Source organism: Gambusia affinis, linkage group LG13, assembly GCF_019740435.1.
Source record: "Gambusia affinis linkage group LG13, SWU_Gaff_1.0, whole genome shotgun sequence".
Taxonomy (NCBI): Eukaryota; Metazoa; Chordata; class Actinopteri; order Cyprinodontiformes; family Poeciliidae; genus Gambusia; species Gambusia affinis.
Genome location: NC_057880.1, coordinates 13,366,674 through 13,385,427, shown reverse-complemented (window position 1 = coordinate 13,385,427; position 18,754 = coordinate 13,366,674). Strand labels below are relative to the sequence as shown.

The 18,754-nt window shown below is 38.2% G+C and overlaps 1 protein-coding gene across 18 annotated transcripts in view; it reads left to right on the top strand.

The window, feature by feature from the left end:
- Window positions 1-9,810: 9,810 nt before the first annotated feature.
- pax2a (paired box 2a) overlaps window positions 9,811-18,754 on the top strand; it is a 34,712-nt gene continuing 25,768 nt past the window's right edge. For 4 of the 18 annotated variants that reach the window (XM_044137436.1, XM_044137440.1, XM_044137430.1 and 1 more), the window contains exons 1-5: window positions 9,811-10,460; window positions 11,784-11,961; window positions 12,868-13,065; window positions 16,136-16,221; window positions 16,332-16,451. In XM_044137436.1, the coding sequence (XP_043993371.1) occupies window positions 10,418-10,460; window positions 11,784-11,961; window positions 12,868-13,065; window positions 16,136-16,221; window positions 16,332-16,451 (625 nt within the window). In that variant the 5' untranslated portion in view covers window positions 9,811-10,417. Of the gene's footprint in view, window positions 10,461-11,783; window positions 11,962-12,447; window positions 12,469-12,867; window positions 13,066-16,135; window positions 16,222-16,331; window positions 16,452-17,362; window positions 17,408-18,754 lie in introns of those variants that run through there. The other 14 variants (XM_044137432.1, XM_044137424.1, XM_044137429.1 and 11 more) reach the window with 6 other exon arrangements.

The window sequence follows — 18,754 nt, the reverse complement described above, 5'->3', positions numbered from 1 at the left end:
AGTCTGACTAAGCTTACGCAATTTTGCGAAAGCTTTCTGTCTCTAGATGTGCAGTTGGAAGCTGCAGTTTTCAGATTGCTCAAATAAAAAAAACAAAACCATATTTCCAATTTGTTTCTTGTTACAGTTATTTACCTCTTTGTGTTGGTTTATCACAAATAAGGCAAAATTCAGTGGTTGTAACATAAAATTTTTTTTTTAAAAGGTATCCATAGGTAATCCAGATCTTTCTAGATTATTACATTATATCATCCTTACCCTACATAATGGCTTCTGGATTCTGACTGTGAGAAAAATAAAATCTCCCAAAGCTTTTTCTTGCTTCTGAGCAATAAAGAATATTTGGTTAAACAAACGGTCAAACTTCTGAGCTTTCTGCCTTTCAGTATGACAAAGTTGTCTATTTGTGACAGGGATCAAGATATTTTTATGACTTCATGATCTCTTTATGTTCTTTCCAGATATAATCAAGATTTTACATCTCCAACTTGTTTAAAATATGTCAAGCCATTATAAATGTATGTGTTTTTCAAAAAGATAAACAAAGACGAGGGTAATAGCAATTAATTGACCTGGATCTGTGAGTCAGCCAAGAAAATCCTGACAAATATTTATGGATGAAGATTTATTTTTTTAAGTCAAGATAAATAAATTCAGGCACTTAATAAATCCCTCAAATTATCTACAGTGGGTAGTTTTGCATTTATCACATCTGAAAAAAAAAAAAAAGGATGAATAAATGAATGAAAACGCTGTGTGACTTTATGGAAATCCACATCGGCAGGGAGCGGATGCAGACTCAAGGGGCATCACTGCACAGGTAAGCTGCTTTTGGAGGGTTCATGTAAATCCTAAAGTCCAAAAAGTCAATTACTGGGGCATCTCAAGCGTGTGTTACTGAAAGACTCTGATGTTTTATTGAAGAGAGGCTTTAATTCATCTGGCTTCTCGGCTCCCTTTCATGCAGCATAGAGAGGGAGAGCATGGTACCTCCTTCAGATGGCCAGTGTCATATATCACACACGCATACACACACAGAGACAGAAAGAAAGAAAGGGCGAGCGATGGGAGAACACACACTAATGCCCAAAAACAACTCTCAGGTGGTCTGCTTCACTCCACTGACCAGACCATTACCCCTTACGCACACACACATACACACACACAAAGCTCTCTCATTGTAGACCACACAGACCAAACAAGAAATTCATGCAGCCTATTTTAAATTATTGACATTTTAAAAAAAGTCAAGGATAATCCTTGAAATCGGACCAAGCTGCTTTGTCGGAACACTGCAAACAATTTTGTTCTCAGTGCACCTAATTCTCACTAGAATATTCATAAATAAATGCAGACCGATGTAGAGTGAGCGCTCAGTCTGACTCTAATGTCTCCACAGCTGGAATTAAGGCTCATGGTGGTATTGCCCAGAGTGAGGCAGGCAGACAGCTTATTTTTCCACTGTGATTAGCCAAACTGTGCCTCTCATATACAAATGGAAATGGGATGTGCATGAGTGTGCCTCCTCTTCTCATCCTCTCTCTCCCATCTGTCAAGACAATAGATTTTAATCTTTAATCCATGAGCAGTCATTGGATGCTAGAGAATCACAAATTACAGATGTTTTTTTTTTCTCCCTCTCTCTCTGTGCTTCTTCTTTTTCTCCTCCTCCCTCCTTCTTTTGCTACTCCTGCCCCTTTGTCTGTCTATATGTCTGTCTGCCAGTTCAGGCCCTTCAGCTATTCTCGCTATCAGGATGTTAACACACAAAGTTGTTGCCACAAACAACTAAACACCAAGCAGAGACAGTGACAGAGCGAGAGACCAAGAGAGAGAGAGAGAAACTGAGGCACACACACACATTTTAAACACTCGTTCTGTGCCATCATGGTGCCATATGACACTGTCATCATTTGGTAATTAAACCCTTGCTGGCTTTAAATATGAAAAGCTGGCAAGAGTTGATGATGATGATACTGGCTGTCGCTCAGCCCAGATTTCAAACAAACCATCTAGACACCAGACAGGAAGCATATTGTTCCATTGTTGTCTTAGTTCAGCCCATCCATTTCCCTTTAGAAGAGGAGAAACAAGTTATTTTGCCATACTTATATTTACTTTATGGGAAAACAGCAATTTTTCTGGGATTCAACGTTTGGCAATATGGCTCTCTGCCTAGGGCATCATGACCTGGGGTGCACAATCTGGCAAAAACAATTTAAATAACTAAAAATAGGAGAAAATAAATTCAGAAGTGATATCATTTGCATTTTAAAAAGTTTTTTAATTACTTATTTGCATGTCCAATTTAAGGGCAATGGGGAATGCACCTGTGGCATGCACTGTAAGAAAACGTTCTGTATCTCATGAAAGGCAAATAATGCCAAAGTTGCTGTCTGATTTGTAGTGTAGGATCCTAACTAAAAGGTCTCTTTGTGGGCATACTGTGGTGGCATAGGGGATAGCGCGACCCACGTTTGGAGGCCTTGAGTCCTCAATGCAGCCGTCGCAGGTTCAATTCTCTGACCTGTCGACATTTACTGCATGTCTTCCCTCCTCTCCTTTCCTGTCAGCCTACTTTCAAATAAGGGAAACTAGAGCCCACCAAAAGACCCCCTGGAGGGGAGAAAAAAAATAAAAGGTCTCTTTGTGTATTTTTTTTCTTTATATAGATTTAGGACTGGATTGAAAACATTGCTTTAAAAGCTGTTTAATTGGTTTGTTTGCTTACCATTGAACATCTTAGGGAAGTAGATGAATATTTAATTGAGTGTAGAAGTGACAGAATTAGGGACCGTTCATGATTACATGTGACAGAGATGTGTTGCTTATTTTTGCCTTACAAGGAGCAGAAATTAATGTGTCACTGAACGCTGTGGACAGAGTTACACTGACCACAGAGTGAGGAGGAAGAGGTGGTGCCAGCAAGAGATGTCGGAGTGAGCAGGGTGAGAGGTAGCTGGTGAGTTTAATGTTCAGCTCATGGGCAAATGGGACATCGTTTAAAAAAAAAAAAAAAGTCAAAACAGGAGAGAGAATGTGCAGGTGAGAAAGTAGGAAGTGTATAGACACCTTAACATCACCTTCACCCTTCAAACAAATCCTGCTTTCCTCCCTACCCGGGTGGCCGTCTCAAAGAAGGTAGACACTGCTGACCACCATAAAGATTTCTTCCCCCAGTGCCCAACATCACTCCTCTCCTGTCCATATAATGTGTACATGCAGCATGTGTGGCTTTATGAAAGATTTTGCTACTACTGCTGATAACTTTATGAATGTTCCACATGTTGCCAAAAAGCTTGTCCTTTTTTAGTTTTTTAATTAGTTTTGTTCCGGTACAAATGGAAGCTGCTACTGAACTTGGTTCAGTAAAATGGAGTTGTACCTCCCCACTGTCGCCACATGCTCACTCAAGGAGGAATTGCTGCAAAGTCAATGGCTTAATGCAGTTGTGTCCCGCGCAACTGGCATCTTATGATCCACTGACTTTGACTGAACAGCACCATTACTAAAATTGAATGCATATGAGTGGGATCTGTTTGTCTTGTATGGTAGCGTGAGACAATATTTGCCATAAAGAATAGATTCATCCTTTTTGAATAAATAAGATGAATCTAATTAACTAAATCTGAGTTTCACAAAATAATTTAATTGGAATTATTTATACTGGTTTGTTTATATATCTGGACTTCAGTTTGGACTGTTTGTTTTGTAAAGTGTTTATAATTTAGGCTTGTCTTAAAGTGTGTAAAAAAAGCTATATTCAGTTGAATTAAACAATATATTTTTATGAGTCAAACTTCTTGCTCACTTATTATTGTAAGTTTATGACACATATTAGAAACCAGTAAACATAAAATGAAACTCTCCACTGTTTTTGAATTGAGTCACATAGTTCATAATCTGAAATAATTACTTTAATCTCACATAAATCAAAATTCCTGGATGAGAATTTTTCTTTACTTTTACTTTTTAGTGTGTGAAGGAACATCTTTTCTATAGCTTTAAATCCCTGTAACTAATTTAGCTGTGCAGCACGCCGTGGCGTTATAATGTTTTCAAAAGCTGACAGAAAAGTGGGCCTCTTGTCTAAATGACATTTTAAGTAAGGAACAGATCACTTCCATCTGAGTATAAAGCGCTCCACAATATCCATTACTGGTCCTTGGTCCAGTGGCAGCCTTATAGCCATGTCTGAACTTCAAGCACTGTAAAGAGTCTTATAACACAAAATGTTTGTTAAATAGCCGATAGAAAAGCTATAATCTTTTAATGTTGGCTTTTATGGCTTCACCACGCTCTGCCGTTCTTGTGGATATTGTAATATTGCATTTTTACTGGTTATTCATCTGTTAATGTTCCACTTACTAAGTTTTATTCTCTCCCTTATACATTTTTTTAGTATCCCCAGACTCTGTTAAACACACAAAGAAAGTTTCGTGTACATGCAGCTTTTCTGACTGCTCAGTACTGCAGCATGATTAAAAAAAATAAAAAATAAAAAAAAACAACTGGTGTGAAAGTTAAAAGACTGATAATTGTGTAACATTCCAAGTATGTGTGTGAGAGCTAAATTAACTAAATCAACCACAAAAAATCATAAGCTGATTGAGTATGGCTAAGATGGTTACATGGTAGTAAAGGAGAAATCAATTTTTATCGTTTTGAGTTTGACAGTGAAGGTGCAGCTGTATGCAAACTAAAGTCTTATTTTTTACTCATTACAGGCAGATTTGTGGTTCCTTTTAATTCAGGAGCGCTGTGTGTTTCTTTGATTTTTCTATTTTTTTTTTCCCCTACTTGCTCCTTTATCAGTCCGTAGCTCATTGGAGCAGGGTTGCTTCCTCTTTTTGTTGTCGCCTAAACCGTTTAGTTTTGGATGATCGGTCAAAGATTCTGACAACCAGCGGGGAGAAACGCGCACTCCCGGCCGGGGAGGGAGCGCGGGAGGCCGGGCAGATCTACTGGGCTGCGTCGGGGGGAGACGCACCATTAGACAAGAGAGAGCCATGCCTCACAGCGCGGGTCGATCAGGTAAGGATCTCTGCCTCTCTGCTTCACACTAATGTAAGCATTTGTTTTCAGGTATCAGACATCCTGTTCATAATCTGTCTGGACATTTAAATCTAAACATTTTCTGTTTTATTTTATAGGAAAATAAAACATCATACGTCTAATTGATTGCCTTTTTTTTCCTTTTATTGAAATAATGTCAATGCTTAAGGTAAGACAAATTATTATTATTATTATTATTATTATTATTATTATTATTATTATTATTATTAGTAGTAGTAGTAGTAGTAGTAGTAGTAGTAGTAGTAGTAGTAGTAGTAGTAGTAGTAGTAGTAATCTGTGTGTCTTCCGAGTTTGTTTGACTTGAATGAATGAATGAATGAATGAATGAATGAATGAATGAATGAATGAATGAATGAATGAATGAATGAATGCATGCATAGATCAGTACCTAATTCACCTCTCAATTGTGGGGTTTAAGCTGGAAAAGATCAATGGGAAAACAGTTGTAATGATCTAATTAATTATGGCAAAATTAAAAGCAAGTACAAAATCAATCTGGGATGGTGTCGAGAATGGAGTCAAATTGATATCCATCTGCTCCCGTTATAGAGCGCATGAATAGGCAATCTGAGGACGCAGCTGATATCCTGCAGTGTGGCAGAGCCTACCCATATGGCTCCGGGTGTGTCAGGAGACTCCAAATCATTGTGTGATGCTGCGAGGGACTCCTGATATGATGCTGATGTTTTAACTAATAAGTAATAAGTGTGTGTGTGTGTGTGTGTGTGTGGGGGGGGGGGGGTAGGTGGAATAGACTGTGGAATATTGTAATTTTCTTGACATTTCGGGGTTACTGATTGCAAGTTTACTCGATTACTTTTAAGTTCAGTGTTGGATTTTTGTCTAATAAACTAAAATAATCTTGTATGACAGTATTCACAAGGTGTGTCAGTGGGATTTCAGATGTGTTAAGTTTTAAATATGTAACTGTGCAATAAATAATAATATATCTATTTTTTTTTTATTTCCAAACGCATCCATTGGTCAGGCTAAATTGCGTGCATATCAAAATGTAAATACTTAATAAATTGTGATTACTCATATAAAAAGTAGATGGTTGGGGATTCGTGTATGGGTTAAGCTGACAATTAGAAAAACGTATCGATCGTTGCTCCGCGCGTGCGTCACAGGCCATATGTTTGAAAAACGGAAGTAAAAGATTTGTTTGATCCCCTGTGGAAATTCACCATCCTCTCCTTCCTCTACATCTTTCAGCTTCATTTTTTCCCCTAATCGGTATTTTCATTATTCTCTAGATCACCAGTTGATGCATTTTTCACAACATTAAAGTCATTATTAATTTTGGAAATTTGTATAACTATTTAAAGTGTCTGAAGCACTTTAAAGCCACTGTTCCGGAGATTTTTATTGCACAAAAATCGAAAAGCCTGATCCCACAAGGGCCCTCAGTGGCCCGGATTACTTTCTCTTTTTTTTTTTCTTTTTCTTTTAGAAGGGGTGGTGGGGGGATGAAGTCAAGACTAACAGCTTCTTAATCATCGCGCCGTTTGTTTTGCTGTAGCGCCGTGACACGGGAACGTCATTGTAGCAGTGCGGAGAGGTATACGGGGGGCAAATAGGGCTGTTGTGGGCGAAATAGCAGCAGCTTTAGGGCAAAAGTGCACTCACGTGTGAAATTACAGCCGATGGTGCTACATATTGTACCAGAAGCTCCTTTCCACCCCCTTTCAAAAAAGGGGGGGGAAAAAATGCAGAAACAACAAGAGGAATCGTTCTTTAACTTGTCCAGAGGGGTACGTGGACGCAATGAGCAGCCATTAGTCCAATAAAGATCTAAATAACAACTTAAGTTTGTTCGGGTGATGGTTTCACTCCAACATCTTTGAAATGTTACTGCATGGATTCCGTTTGGGGAAAATTGCTTGCGTGCACTACAAAAATGAATTTTGGAGCGCACCAAATATAAACCAATAAAATTAGTTGTATAGAAATCAAGCATGTTGGTTTGTAAATGCAGGCTAATTTATGACAACAATGAAAATGTTATTTTGATAACTTCTATCTTAACATTTTGAACAGAATTTGTTCAATTAATTTGTATTTTTTTATTCATGGTGTGCAGTATCAAACAGAGAATAAAGTTACTTTTGTTATTATTTGGCAGGTATTGTGAATGAATATATCAACTTAATAAAAGCTATGAATCATCATCAAACTTGAAAGGATTTTCAGAAAGTTTTAAACTGGTGGCTGAATGTATTTTCTATTTTTTTCTTTATTTGTATTTATTTATTTATTTTTTTTTAATTTTTGTTGCTTTTATTATGGTTTCTTTTAACACACTACGTTTGCACTGTTAAACATGACACAGGGTGAAAATAAAAACAGACATAACAATAAGTTAATTTAATTTGTTCAGAAAGTTTCTGTGTTGGAGCAAGAACAAATTTTTGCATCCAGATAAAGGGAACCCACGAACTCATTTCCAATAAAATGTGGCTAACTTAACAACCTTAATCACAACACAGTTCTTACACTGATGAAGCAAACCGATTTCATTTATTGATAATGAAACAGTTTGTCGATGTTTTAGATTACTTATATTTTTTTAATAGGACTGATGTAAATGTAACTGCTGGGAGTACTAAAATAAATTAAATTCCAACAAATGTTGAAAATGTTCTTACTTGGCAAAATCAATTGAATTGGAGTCCATTTTTAAAAATAATTTGCCAAAATAAATTTTTTTGTTCAATTAATTTGGTTGCGCTTTAAGTATAAAGATTTGTGTGTGTATTGAGATACATGACACACATACAGTTGTGTGTATAATGTGTCATACATTATACATTGACATAATGTATCAATTATGTTTCACTGATCAAATGGACGTACAAAACCAGTTCATAAGGATGTATTAAAGATATTACTAAAATAATAATACATTATAAATATATCACAATAAGCTGCCATGTAAACATTGTACTTAAAAACCACAACCAGGACAGATAGATGTTTATTCATAATGACCACTTCAGGGTTAACAACCTCAGCTTGCTAGCATATTTGACTTTAGCATTAGCTCTGTCATTGAACTTGTTCCACCAGGAAGCAAAATTCACTTTTTGCTCAAGCAGAAAGACTTCCTCAAGCACAAATTATATTTATACTTAAGTATAATGAGGGACCCCCTCATATAAATTAATATATATCAACTTATAAAAAGTTGATATACTTATGATTAATACAACCTGATTAACCATATCAGTTTTACTGTGGTCTGTTGAGTGCTGCACACAATATTTGAGCAAATCTGCAAATCAGTTAAAATACAATCAAAATGTTTTTGTTTTTTTTTTTGACATTGGACATTGCATTTCCAAATTAACACAGTTCAGAATTTAATAATTAATTAATAACACCCACCAAAATATTTTTTAGTGTAAGGATGAACTTCTTAACCCTTTAAAGAAAATAATGCATTTGGCTGTGGTTGTCAGGGACAACCACAGCTTTGTTAGATCAGATTTTAAGTGTCTATTACTGTCAGTAACATTTTATTAATGGGATGGTCCAAAATCCTATTCTTAATCTTTCTTTTTTTCTTATCTTGCGGAAAAACCAAAACTTTACTAAACATTAGTCAAAGGTTATTTTAGTTAGTTTAGCACAGCTGAAAATATTGTATTATTAACTTAATTATTCAAGAGTCAGTTGGCTGTTAAAGGTACACCATTTCAATTCAGAAACACTGAAATCAATCTAAATAAATAAAATGTTTGGAAATTGTTATGTCAGTTTCATTGGTTAAGCTCTATCAGTGTTTTATAAGTGCAGATGTGCAGAAGTGACTCTTATCACCACGTTCTTCATTTATGAGCGCTCCAAGTGTTTTCTCTTCATTTTCTATTGACTTCCGGGGGAGATTAGGAGCGCATAATTCACTGTAGTCTTAGCATCAACCTTTGACCCATCCGGCCTCAGCAGCTCATGCCAGTACACCGGCATGCATGCATGCATGCTTCAGCACAGCGGGGCGGTCTATCCTACTGTATGAGCGCCATCTACAGAGCAGAACCGGGCACAGGCAACTTGCAGATGATGATGAGGATGATGATGATGGTAATGATGATGATGACGGCCTACTGACTGACTCTCTCTTACCTTTTCTTTTGAACACATTCAGTCAAATAACAGAAGCAGCTTACGACATGCTCATATATATGTGTGTGTATGCGTGGGTGTGTGTGTGTATTTTTGAACTTGGTGAACTTTTGTTGTTGGTTTTTTAGAATTTAGGTGAACAAGTTAGGGAATGAATTCACGATGCGTAGGTGTAAAAAAAAGTAGTTTGAAGTAGTTTTGTAGTATTATTTTTAAAAAAGCCCCATGTGAAAAGTCTTACAAGCAGGGATCTCCGAGTGTTTCTTTTGGTGAGCCTCCGTGTAAACATTAGATAGAACACGTCCTGATAGCGCTTTACCCCCGTGCCTTTAATTTCCTTGATTCTTCATCCCAAAGTCTCATCATTTCCCATTCCGTCTCCCTCCCATTCCTGGCTGTCGGATGCAGGGACCTCCTCATTTGAGCTGCAGGTTTTTTACGTGGGCGAATCACAAAGTGTTGGAATCTATTGCCTTTGTCTGACAAGTCATCCATCTCTATGCAAGGGGATCTGTGGGATGGAGGTAGGCTAGGAGGAGGGGGGGGGGGGGGCGAGTGGGGGTGGCGGTTGGTGGGGGAGGTTGATGGTGGGGTGCGATCTTTGGGACTGCGGCTTTTAGAAACAGACACAAGAGGAGAGGGGCTTCATTCTCAGTCCAAAGCTTCGCTCAGGCACAGCCCCGTTTCGGAGGTTGAGGGTGGACGCGCTGCTCTGTCTCCGCCATGTCCATGTTGTTGTTGTCATCTCCGCCCCTTATCTGACTGAAGCGCAGAGCCCCGCCAGTCCAGCACGCTGTCAGAGGAGAGAGGGGGATTTTCTCTTTTTTTTCTCCTTTCTTTCTTCTTCTTCTGAGTGGAGGCTCAGAGCTATATACCGTCTTGTTTGGTTTTCTTCAGGATGTCCTCCAAACACTCAGAGTGACACGAGTTTTTAAGCCAAATGTTGCTGCAGCCGGCGCGCTCTGCACACGCGTGGGTCATGCGCTGCACCTGACAGACTTTCTTCCACACTTTTTTTTTTGTTTGTTTGTTTGTTTGTAAAAGGAAAACTTAACAAGAAGAAGAAGAAGAAGTTGAAGCACCCGCGGACTCCTTCCAAGGCGGACTGTGTTTACACCAAAACAAATTTATATTTCTTTTTTTTATTCGTTTAAAGCTGCACCACAAAGGCGAAACGGCGACCTCAGTCGATTACCTTTCTTTCCTTTGCTATCCAATGGATATTCACTGCAAAGCAGACCCCTTCTCGGCGATGCACCGTGAGTATGCTGAATTAGTTTATAGAGCGAAACATCTCTGTGATGTGGCTTTCATTCCGACTCAAATTAGATTGTCTGCGGCAGTTAGCCGACTTACACCAATTGAAGAAAAGGTGCCTATTTATATCAAAATATTATGGCTCTAAATCCATTAGTAAACTTATTTTAGAGTTTAGAAGCGCACAAGGTGAAAAAAATAAATAAAACATAAATCTTTTTTTTTTTTTGCTTTATTCTGCAAATTGCGCCTTTATTTTCTCTTCTAATATATATATATATATATATATATATATATATATATATATATATATATATATATATATATATATATATATATATATATATATATATATATATATATATATATATATATATGTTTAATTTTGTTTAATTTTGCATCATCAAACCGAGATTGAACAACTGAAATACATCAATCAGGTTGTAATCATAAAACTGTAACAATTCCACAGAATTTTCGAGATTTTCCGAAGTGTGGGGGTTTTGTTTCTATTTTATTTTGTCAAGAGTTTTTATTATCCTAAAATTAGCTAGATTGTAAAGCTTCCTCTGTGAAGTGACGAATTATGAGCACCTCAATTTAAATACAGAGCTTTTTATTACCTGGGGCAATATCAGCCTCATTGTGAGCAAACGAGATCTCGCTGTGTGTAAATGCACGTAAACTTGCCTCATTATTCACCATTTGTCTCATTTTAAACGTCAAAGTAAAACTGAGCAGTCCCATGTATTTTTTTTCATTCTTTTCTTCTTCTTGCGTTTTTTTTTTTTTTTTTACTCAATATGATATGGGTAAAAGAAGACCCGGACTGGAACTAAATTATTAATCTGTCCTCATTCGCACAATCCGCGTTGGTAATATGAGTTATCAAAGCTTATTTTAATTATTTACAATAATTGTAGCGAGGAAAATTAAACAGGTTGGAAACGTGATACGCGCGACATGTGTTAAGCTACAGAAGGAGTGATACTCATGGAAAATATTGTCTGATTTGCAAGAAGATATGTTTTTTATATTAATATATGTATAATAAACATTGAAATGTTCAATTATTAGGGCAAGAGTTCCATGAATTTCATTATTATTATTATTATTATTATTATTATTATTATTATTATTATTATTATTATTATTATTATTATTATTATTAAATTGGTGATTAATTAATGTCTATAAATATGTGCTTACTTTGACTTTTTAGCATCAATAGTAACCTGTCACTTTTGAAACGGCCCCTGCATGCACAGCAGTGTGTGTCCTGTCTGCAGGTATGTAATGTTATGTCCCCCCTCGCGTTGCTGTTGTATCCCACGCAGGGCACGGCGGTGTGAACCAGCTCGGCGGGGTGTTTGTGAACGGCAGACCCCTCCCGGACGTGGTGCGGCAGCGGATAGTGGAGCTGGCCCACCAGGGCGTCCGGCCCTGCGACATCTCCCGACAGCTACGGGTCAGTCACGGCTGTGTCAGCAAAATCCTCGGCAGGTAAAAGAGAGGGGGGCCCATCATCGAGTGTGTGTGTGTGCGTGCGTGTGTGTGTGTGTGTGTGCGCGCGCGCGCGTGTGTGTCCAGCATCTTTTTAGAGTAAATGCACATCCCGCCCTGTCTCAGCTTCAGCCATCGCTGACAGAGGCAGATCGTTTCTTTCCTGCCTTCTTTTAATTTTCTTTTTTGTTGTTGTTTCTCTCCAAATATTTGGCGGATTTTTCCACCTCGCATGAGAAAAACATAATGTCAAAAATAATAATAACAAATAAATAAATAAATAGCTGGAGACTTTCTTAAAGTGAAGAGTAAACTTTAATAATAAAAAAAAATATAGAATGTTTTAGAAATGAAATCGTATCACATAGCCTACATTTTATTCAGGAATTTTTACAGTTAATACTAGCAGGAGAACAACGCCTGCAAACATCTAAATCAGCTTCTTCTTAAGGGCACCAATAATTTTTTGACATATATTTTTTTCAGCTATCAGAAGGCATTTCAGAGGTATTTCATTCCACACACACTGAATGTTTGTCACCAACATTTACCAATAGGTCACGGTGGCATTTGGTGCATGCTGCTGATAGTGGTGAAAATTAGAAATTTCAAAGTTTGCTCTTAAAGCATTTGTTCTGTTCTGTCTGCCCCGCTCATATTTTATTTTAATTACACTCCTTTTTTGCTCGCCTTCCAGCTGACACTCAATTAGCCCCAAAACGCTCCCAGGCCAATTAATAGATCCTATTTGTGGGTAATTGTTTGCAGTAAATGTGCATAACTGCAGAACTCGATGGAATAAGCGTTGATAACACGTTAAAAAGCCACCTTTCTTATTGAGCATAACATTTGAAGTTGAACGGAGGCGGGGATCCATTCAGGAAGGCTCACTCTGTCCCCATGCAGGTACTACGAGACCGGCAGTATTAAACCGGGAGTCATCGGGGGCTCCAAACCAAAGGTCGCAACGCCGAAAGTGGTGGATAAAATCGCGGAGTACAAGCGCCAGAATCCCACAATGTTTGCGTGGGAGATAAGAGACCGACTCCTGGCGGAGGGGGTCTGCGACAACGACACAGTACCCAGTGTTTCATCCATCAACAGGTAGGTGAAAAATGGTTTCTTTTTAATTCCTTAGAGGATTCGGTGGCACAATTTACCCCAAAAGTGCGCGAATTTTTTGTCAGTCAAATTTCTAGTTTTTAATTTGGTAGGCACTTTTTAAAAGAAACAGCGACTTTAAAAAAAGAAAAAGAAGAAGTAATACTATTAAAGACATATACTCCGGCTGCACATATCTGGCTGCCGAGCCCTGTTCGAGGGTGGTCTCACATGTGCAATTCAATCCCCCCAATGCGTGGCCCTCCACAACACGGAGGCAGCGTGGGGCCGCGAAGGATCACATCTGTCTCGATAAAAACCGATCGATACCTGCGTAACCAGATCCAGAGGCGGAGGGAAATACCCGAGTCAGGCGTTCAATACACGGACCACACTGTCACGGAGGCGGCTGCAGCATCCCCACTGCCAGTCAATATCCACGTCGTCCAATACGATATGTGTAAAATATGAAATTCAGATTTTTATTATTATTATTATTATTATTATTATTATTATTATTATTATTATTATTATTATTATTATTATTATTATTATTATTATTATTATTATTGAAAAAGAGGAATACGAAAATAATTTCACAAATAAAAAAATATTAAATTATTAAATACCTATTTAGATACATATTTTTCCATCGTTGCGGGACAGTTTTGAGGGGAAAAAAAAATAATTTTTAGATGTAAGGATGCTGTTTAAAAACCCACTAGAAGGCTACAGAATTAAAGGGAAAAGTCCCGCAGTGCATGCAGTGATGAACTTTACTTAGGAGGCACTGTTCCAGAGAGCTGGTCCTCAGCATTACATTTTAATGAGCTCAAAAGAGTCTCATAACACGTCCAGCTAAATTCAAGGGGGGGGGGGGGGGGATGAAAATGATGAAGGAAAACAAGAAAACGACGCTTGGAGATTATTCAACAGGTTTTTAAAAGCAACATACAGTGTAGTATAATTCTCTGTTGCTGTGTTTCAAGTTACTGTTGGAAGCATTGGTGACACGCTGCTATGAGAAAAATGCGCCGACAGAAATTGCTTTCCAGTTTGTAAGTTAATAATTAACACCAGGGGTTACAGCCCAGCAACTCTAAGAATTCACTCTGAGTTTTAGTCCAGATGTTATATCTGATGTGTTCAGATATAAAACATGTGACCTGCTTTAACTTAATCAAAAAAGACAAAGGTGAATTGCAAAGCATAAAACCATTCCAGGCGAAATGGTAACGTTGCAGAATAGGAGTTGGTGTTGTAAGAAGATTGTTAGAGGAGGAATTAAATGCATAAAGGAAATGATATAGAAAAAAAAAAAACCCTGGCAGTGGTCTGTGTCATGAAGTGTCTGATTTCTGACTAAAGAGCTTTAATTTTAAACACATTTTTCTTCTATGATTTATAAAGAATTACATAAAGACAGTGTTTCACTTTGTTTTGTAGTCCAATGGCCCATGAGAAAAGCCCCAATAGCAGGCTTTCCATCAACATTGATCATCATCTTAATATTTCTTTTGCTTGATGTACTTTTTTTTTTTTTTTTTTTTACACAAGAGCCAAACACCGAAGTCATTAACTCAACCACCCAGATTGCTTTTTCAATACGAACAACACACAACTCGAAACTAAGTCCTTGAATTTACGAGACTCCCTCAAGTCATGAGGTCAGATAACTGTTGTGGTGAGATGTTGGAAATTCAAATAAAATATTGATGTGGAGTTTTCTGTAGGAGGAGGAGGAGGTAGCTTGCCTTTTGTTGACCTGCCTGAAGGAGAGAGTGGTGGAGGACATAGAGAGATAATGTGGAGTATGAAAAGTCTTAGTTTAACCCTTTAGCTGATGGATTCCTGGTCACTTTGTGCGTCGGTGTGCGTGTGCGTATGTGTCAGTCACCTCATCTGCACCCTTTAAAGTCTGTTCTTGACACATGTTTGCAGCCAGATGCAATTCCTTGTGGGATTTATGCCGCTGTCTGTTAATCAATTATCTCATGTTCTCCTGTCTGTCAAAAGATTACCATAGTCATGGTTTAATGCGATCATGTCTCAGAAGAGCTACAGCAGACTATACAGCATGGCAGCATGATTTGGTGAAAGTTTTTCTCCTTTTTCTCGTCAGTTTAAACACATTTTCTGCTTGATCCTTTCATACTGGTTATTATTTCAAAGCACAGAAAATGTTAAAATGTGTTGGATGTGGTGTTGGACGCAGTTTGAGCCATTGAGACCCTATTGCTAACCTGTCACATTTAATTTGTGGATTACAATTTGCATGTGCTGTTCGTCTCCCAGGATCTGTCATCAACTTTTCTTTCTGGGAGTTCCAATCAATAAGCTCTGAACTTTTGAATCCCGTGTTTAGCTTGTAAAAAAAAAAGAAAAGAAAAAAGTACGGCTCAGAGATACAGAAATGGAGGAGAAGATTGGAGAAAGAAAAATGAAGGAAAGTGAGGAGAAGTGGAGTTTGAGAGTCAGTCGTTATGGGGTACAGTAAGGCAGCGCTGGACAGAAAAGAGAGGAGAAATGAGAAAAGAGGATGGAGCTTTGAGAGATGGAGAGAGAGACAGAGAGAGAGAGAAGAAAAGAGAGTGTGTGGTGTGCAGGAGAGGGAGATTATTAGAGTTGGCCAGGTAGAGCCAGTGAAGCTGATCATTGAGGTGAATTGATGTGATTTCATGCTTTGTTTGCAAGATCATTCAGACCAAAGTGCAATGAAGACTTTCCCGCCACATCACATCTTACTTGTATGGGGGACTTTATCATATTTCTAACCTCAGAATCCAGCTAGATTGAATCCACAATCTCCAAGGGCCAGCCATTATTCGGCTGCACACAAGGAGCAGAGAGATTGTCCCTAAAGCCCAGAGATTGGCTATTTGTGACACGGACAGGCCCGCATGTGACGATACAAGCAGGCCCACAAACGGCAGGAGCGCTTTGTACATGCACAGACATAAAGTGGACGTGTTTAAGCTTGTTTAAGCGTCCGAGGCCGGGCCGGTTTGATGTGAAATCTCCGCGCCGTGGAAACTAGCATTGATTGATCCATGTCTGTTGTTCACTTTATCAGGATTATCCGCACCAAAGTCCAGCAGCAATTCCACCCGTCCCCTGATGGATCCGTCACGCCGCTCTCCACACCCGGCCACACCATAGGTGAGCGAATGAATAAAGCAGATTAGAGGACAGTCAAATAAGACAATCGCTGTTGCTGAAACAACTCGGAAAACACACGAAACACACACTAACACAGCTTTCTACACCAGTGCCCAGCACAGCCTCGCCTCCTGTGACCAGTGCCTCCAACAATCCCGTAGGATCCTACTCCATCAACGGCATTCTGGGTATTCCCCGCTCCAACGGCGAGAAAAGGAAACGGGATGATGGTAAGGAAGAACACAAGATCCCCTTTTGTTTTTCATCCTTTTTAATTCATCTCATCTTTCTTCTCTTACTTTTTTCCCCCTTTGTGTGTGAAGAAGTTGACATTTATGACAGTTCTGCAGTCAAGAGAGTGCTTTTGTGTGTTGTCTCCAGTGACTTGTTATGTTGTTACATCAGGCAGACCCGAGTGCTCAAAAGAGAGCTGTGATCCAATCAGTTTCATTTTTACCATACAGATATATGGCAACGGATCAGCATCTCTATCTGATACCACTGACACTGCATATAGCTGTCATTACAACTCTAATCCCCCTTGGCGAGTCATCAGCATTGCTGCCTCTATCCCCATAAAGTCACAATAGGCAGAAAAAAATCTCTGCAATCTTGATTTTATCAGTGAACTTCTAGTCGTTTAATATTTAGCACTGCATAAAAACTTTAAAGACTTTTTTTTGTATTTTTGTGATTTAAAAAAGACAAATAAAAGGTGTATTTTATAGCAAACAAAAGCTGAGAATTGGCAAGAAAGCAGATGTAGATACACTCAAAGATTATGTGGAAGGTTTTTCCAGTCCAAGCCAGGATGTTTTTTTGTTTTTTTTTCCTCTTCTTCATTCCTGGGCAGAGCAGGGGAATGGACACACAACGCCCGAGGGCTAATAGATTATCGGTTGTGCAAACAATTGGCTTTTTTTAATGCCTATGAATTAACATGTCCCCGGTGGAGGCCTGAACAGGTGTAGGAACAGACCGGTGGAGGCAGGGCAGGGGCTGTGTGCTTGTATGTGCGTGTTTGTGTTTGTGTGGACACATCATTGAGGTTGCTGGTTGGGATGATGTGGTTAAAAATGATCTCAGAGAGCACTGATGAAAACAGGCCACTTCCTTTCCCTTTATGTTTCTGTCTCTTTAGTTCTCTGGAGTGGCAACCACTTGGATGGAAGGAAAATAGGACATTGTAAGTTGAAGTTAGACAACCTTACTTTTTCTTTTTTGCTTTGCTCAATCAATTAAATCACACATCCTCTCCTTTCACCTGCAGTTTATGTCTTTAATTATTTATGTTTTGCTCATAAGGTGTGGTTGGAAAATATCTATTTTTGTTTTCAAAAATATGTTAAAATATATTAAGGTAAAGTTACTGCAGAAAATAATATTTTTCATCTAAAGACAGACAATTCAATACTAATTTACTTTGTGGGGTTTTTAATAACATTTGATAGCTGAGGTTTTTATGTTTATAAAAAATGAGAAAATTCAGTATATTCCCAGCAATTGTTTATATCCTTAAATTAACATCTGAATTGTGCCGTTTCAATGTCTGGACATATTCTCACTTTTTTTAAATAGTGTTTTTTTATTAGTCAAAGCTCTTAACAATGGTAATTGAAGTGCTTAAATTATATGCTAATGTAGTAAGCTAAGAGCTAACATGTTTCAGCAAAGTACAATTTAATAAATACCTAGAAGTAGATATTTTATAGTAGATGTTTTATAGTAATAACAACTAAGGAACTTTTTTTTTTTAGTTTGTTATAACTTTATGCAGACAACAATGGTCTTTATTTTGTTTTGAAAAAACACCAACGATGCATTTTGTAGTTTTAGCCTAAATTGTAACTTTGCTTTGCAGGTAGATGAGAATGCTTTAGTTTGCGGTCATATTCTAACTTAAGATTAATTCTTTAATTAATACAGAATTTTTTTTAAAGTTTTAAAATCATTGAGGTAAGAACTCAGCTGCAAACTGAGCTTAGCGTGTAAATTAGTTGAATCATGTGTGAAAGTATTAAACTACAAGACAAAATGTCTCTGCATATTTTAAATCCTGATGGCGCTCTTTCTAAGAAAGAGTTGTACCGTCCTTGTTCGGCTTGTGTCACAATGGCGTTGGCTAGTGCTTCTTGTGTGACTGAAGTCAGCAGTTGCCCTTTCAGGAAGAAAAAGGTCCCCATTACTGCAGGGCTGTAGAGATAATGTAGTGTGACACGCGTTATGTACACCTGGTCCCCCGTAAGATGAGCCTCAGGGACGCGGGTGCCATAAGAGCTATTAATCTGTCCTTGTCATGTGTTATTGCAAATTAAAAGTAGCATGTTACACTGGACAGCTCACGCAAGAGAAGGAAAAAAAACTTGTTTTGTGAGGAAAGGAGGGATAAGGTAGGTCCTGGCAGACTCAATAATAATGGAGCAGGGATTAGTTTTAGGATTTGTAGAGGTGTTTGACTCCCACCTTTTGCCTGGATATGTGTTTGTGTGAGAGTTTGTGGCTTCAGATGCTCTGCGCATCTACAACACAGTGA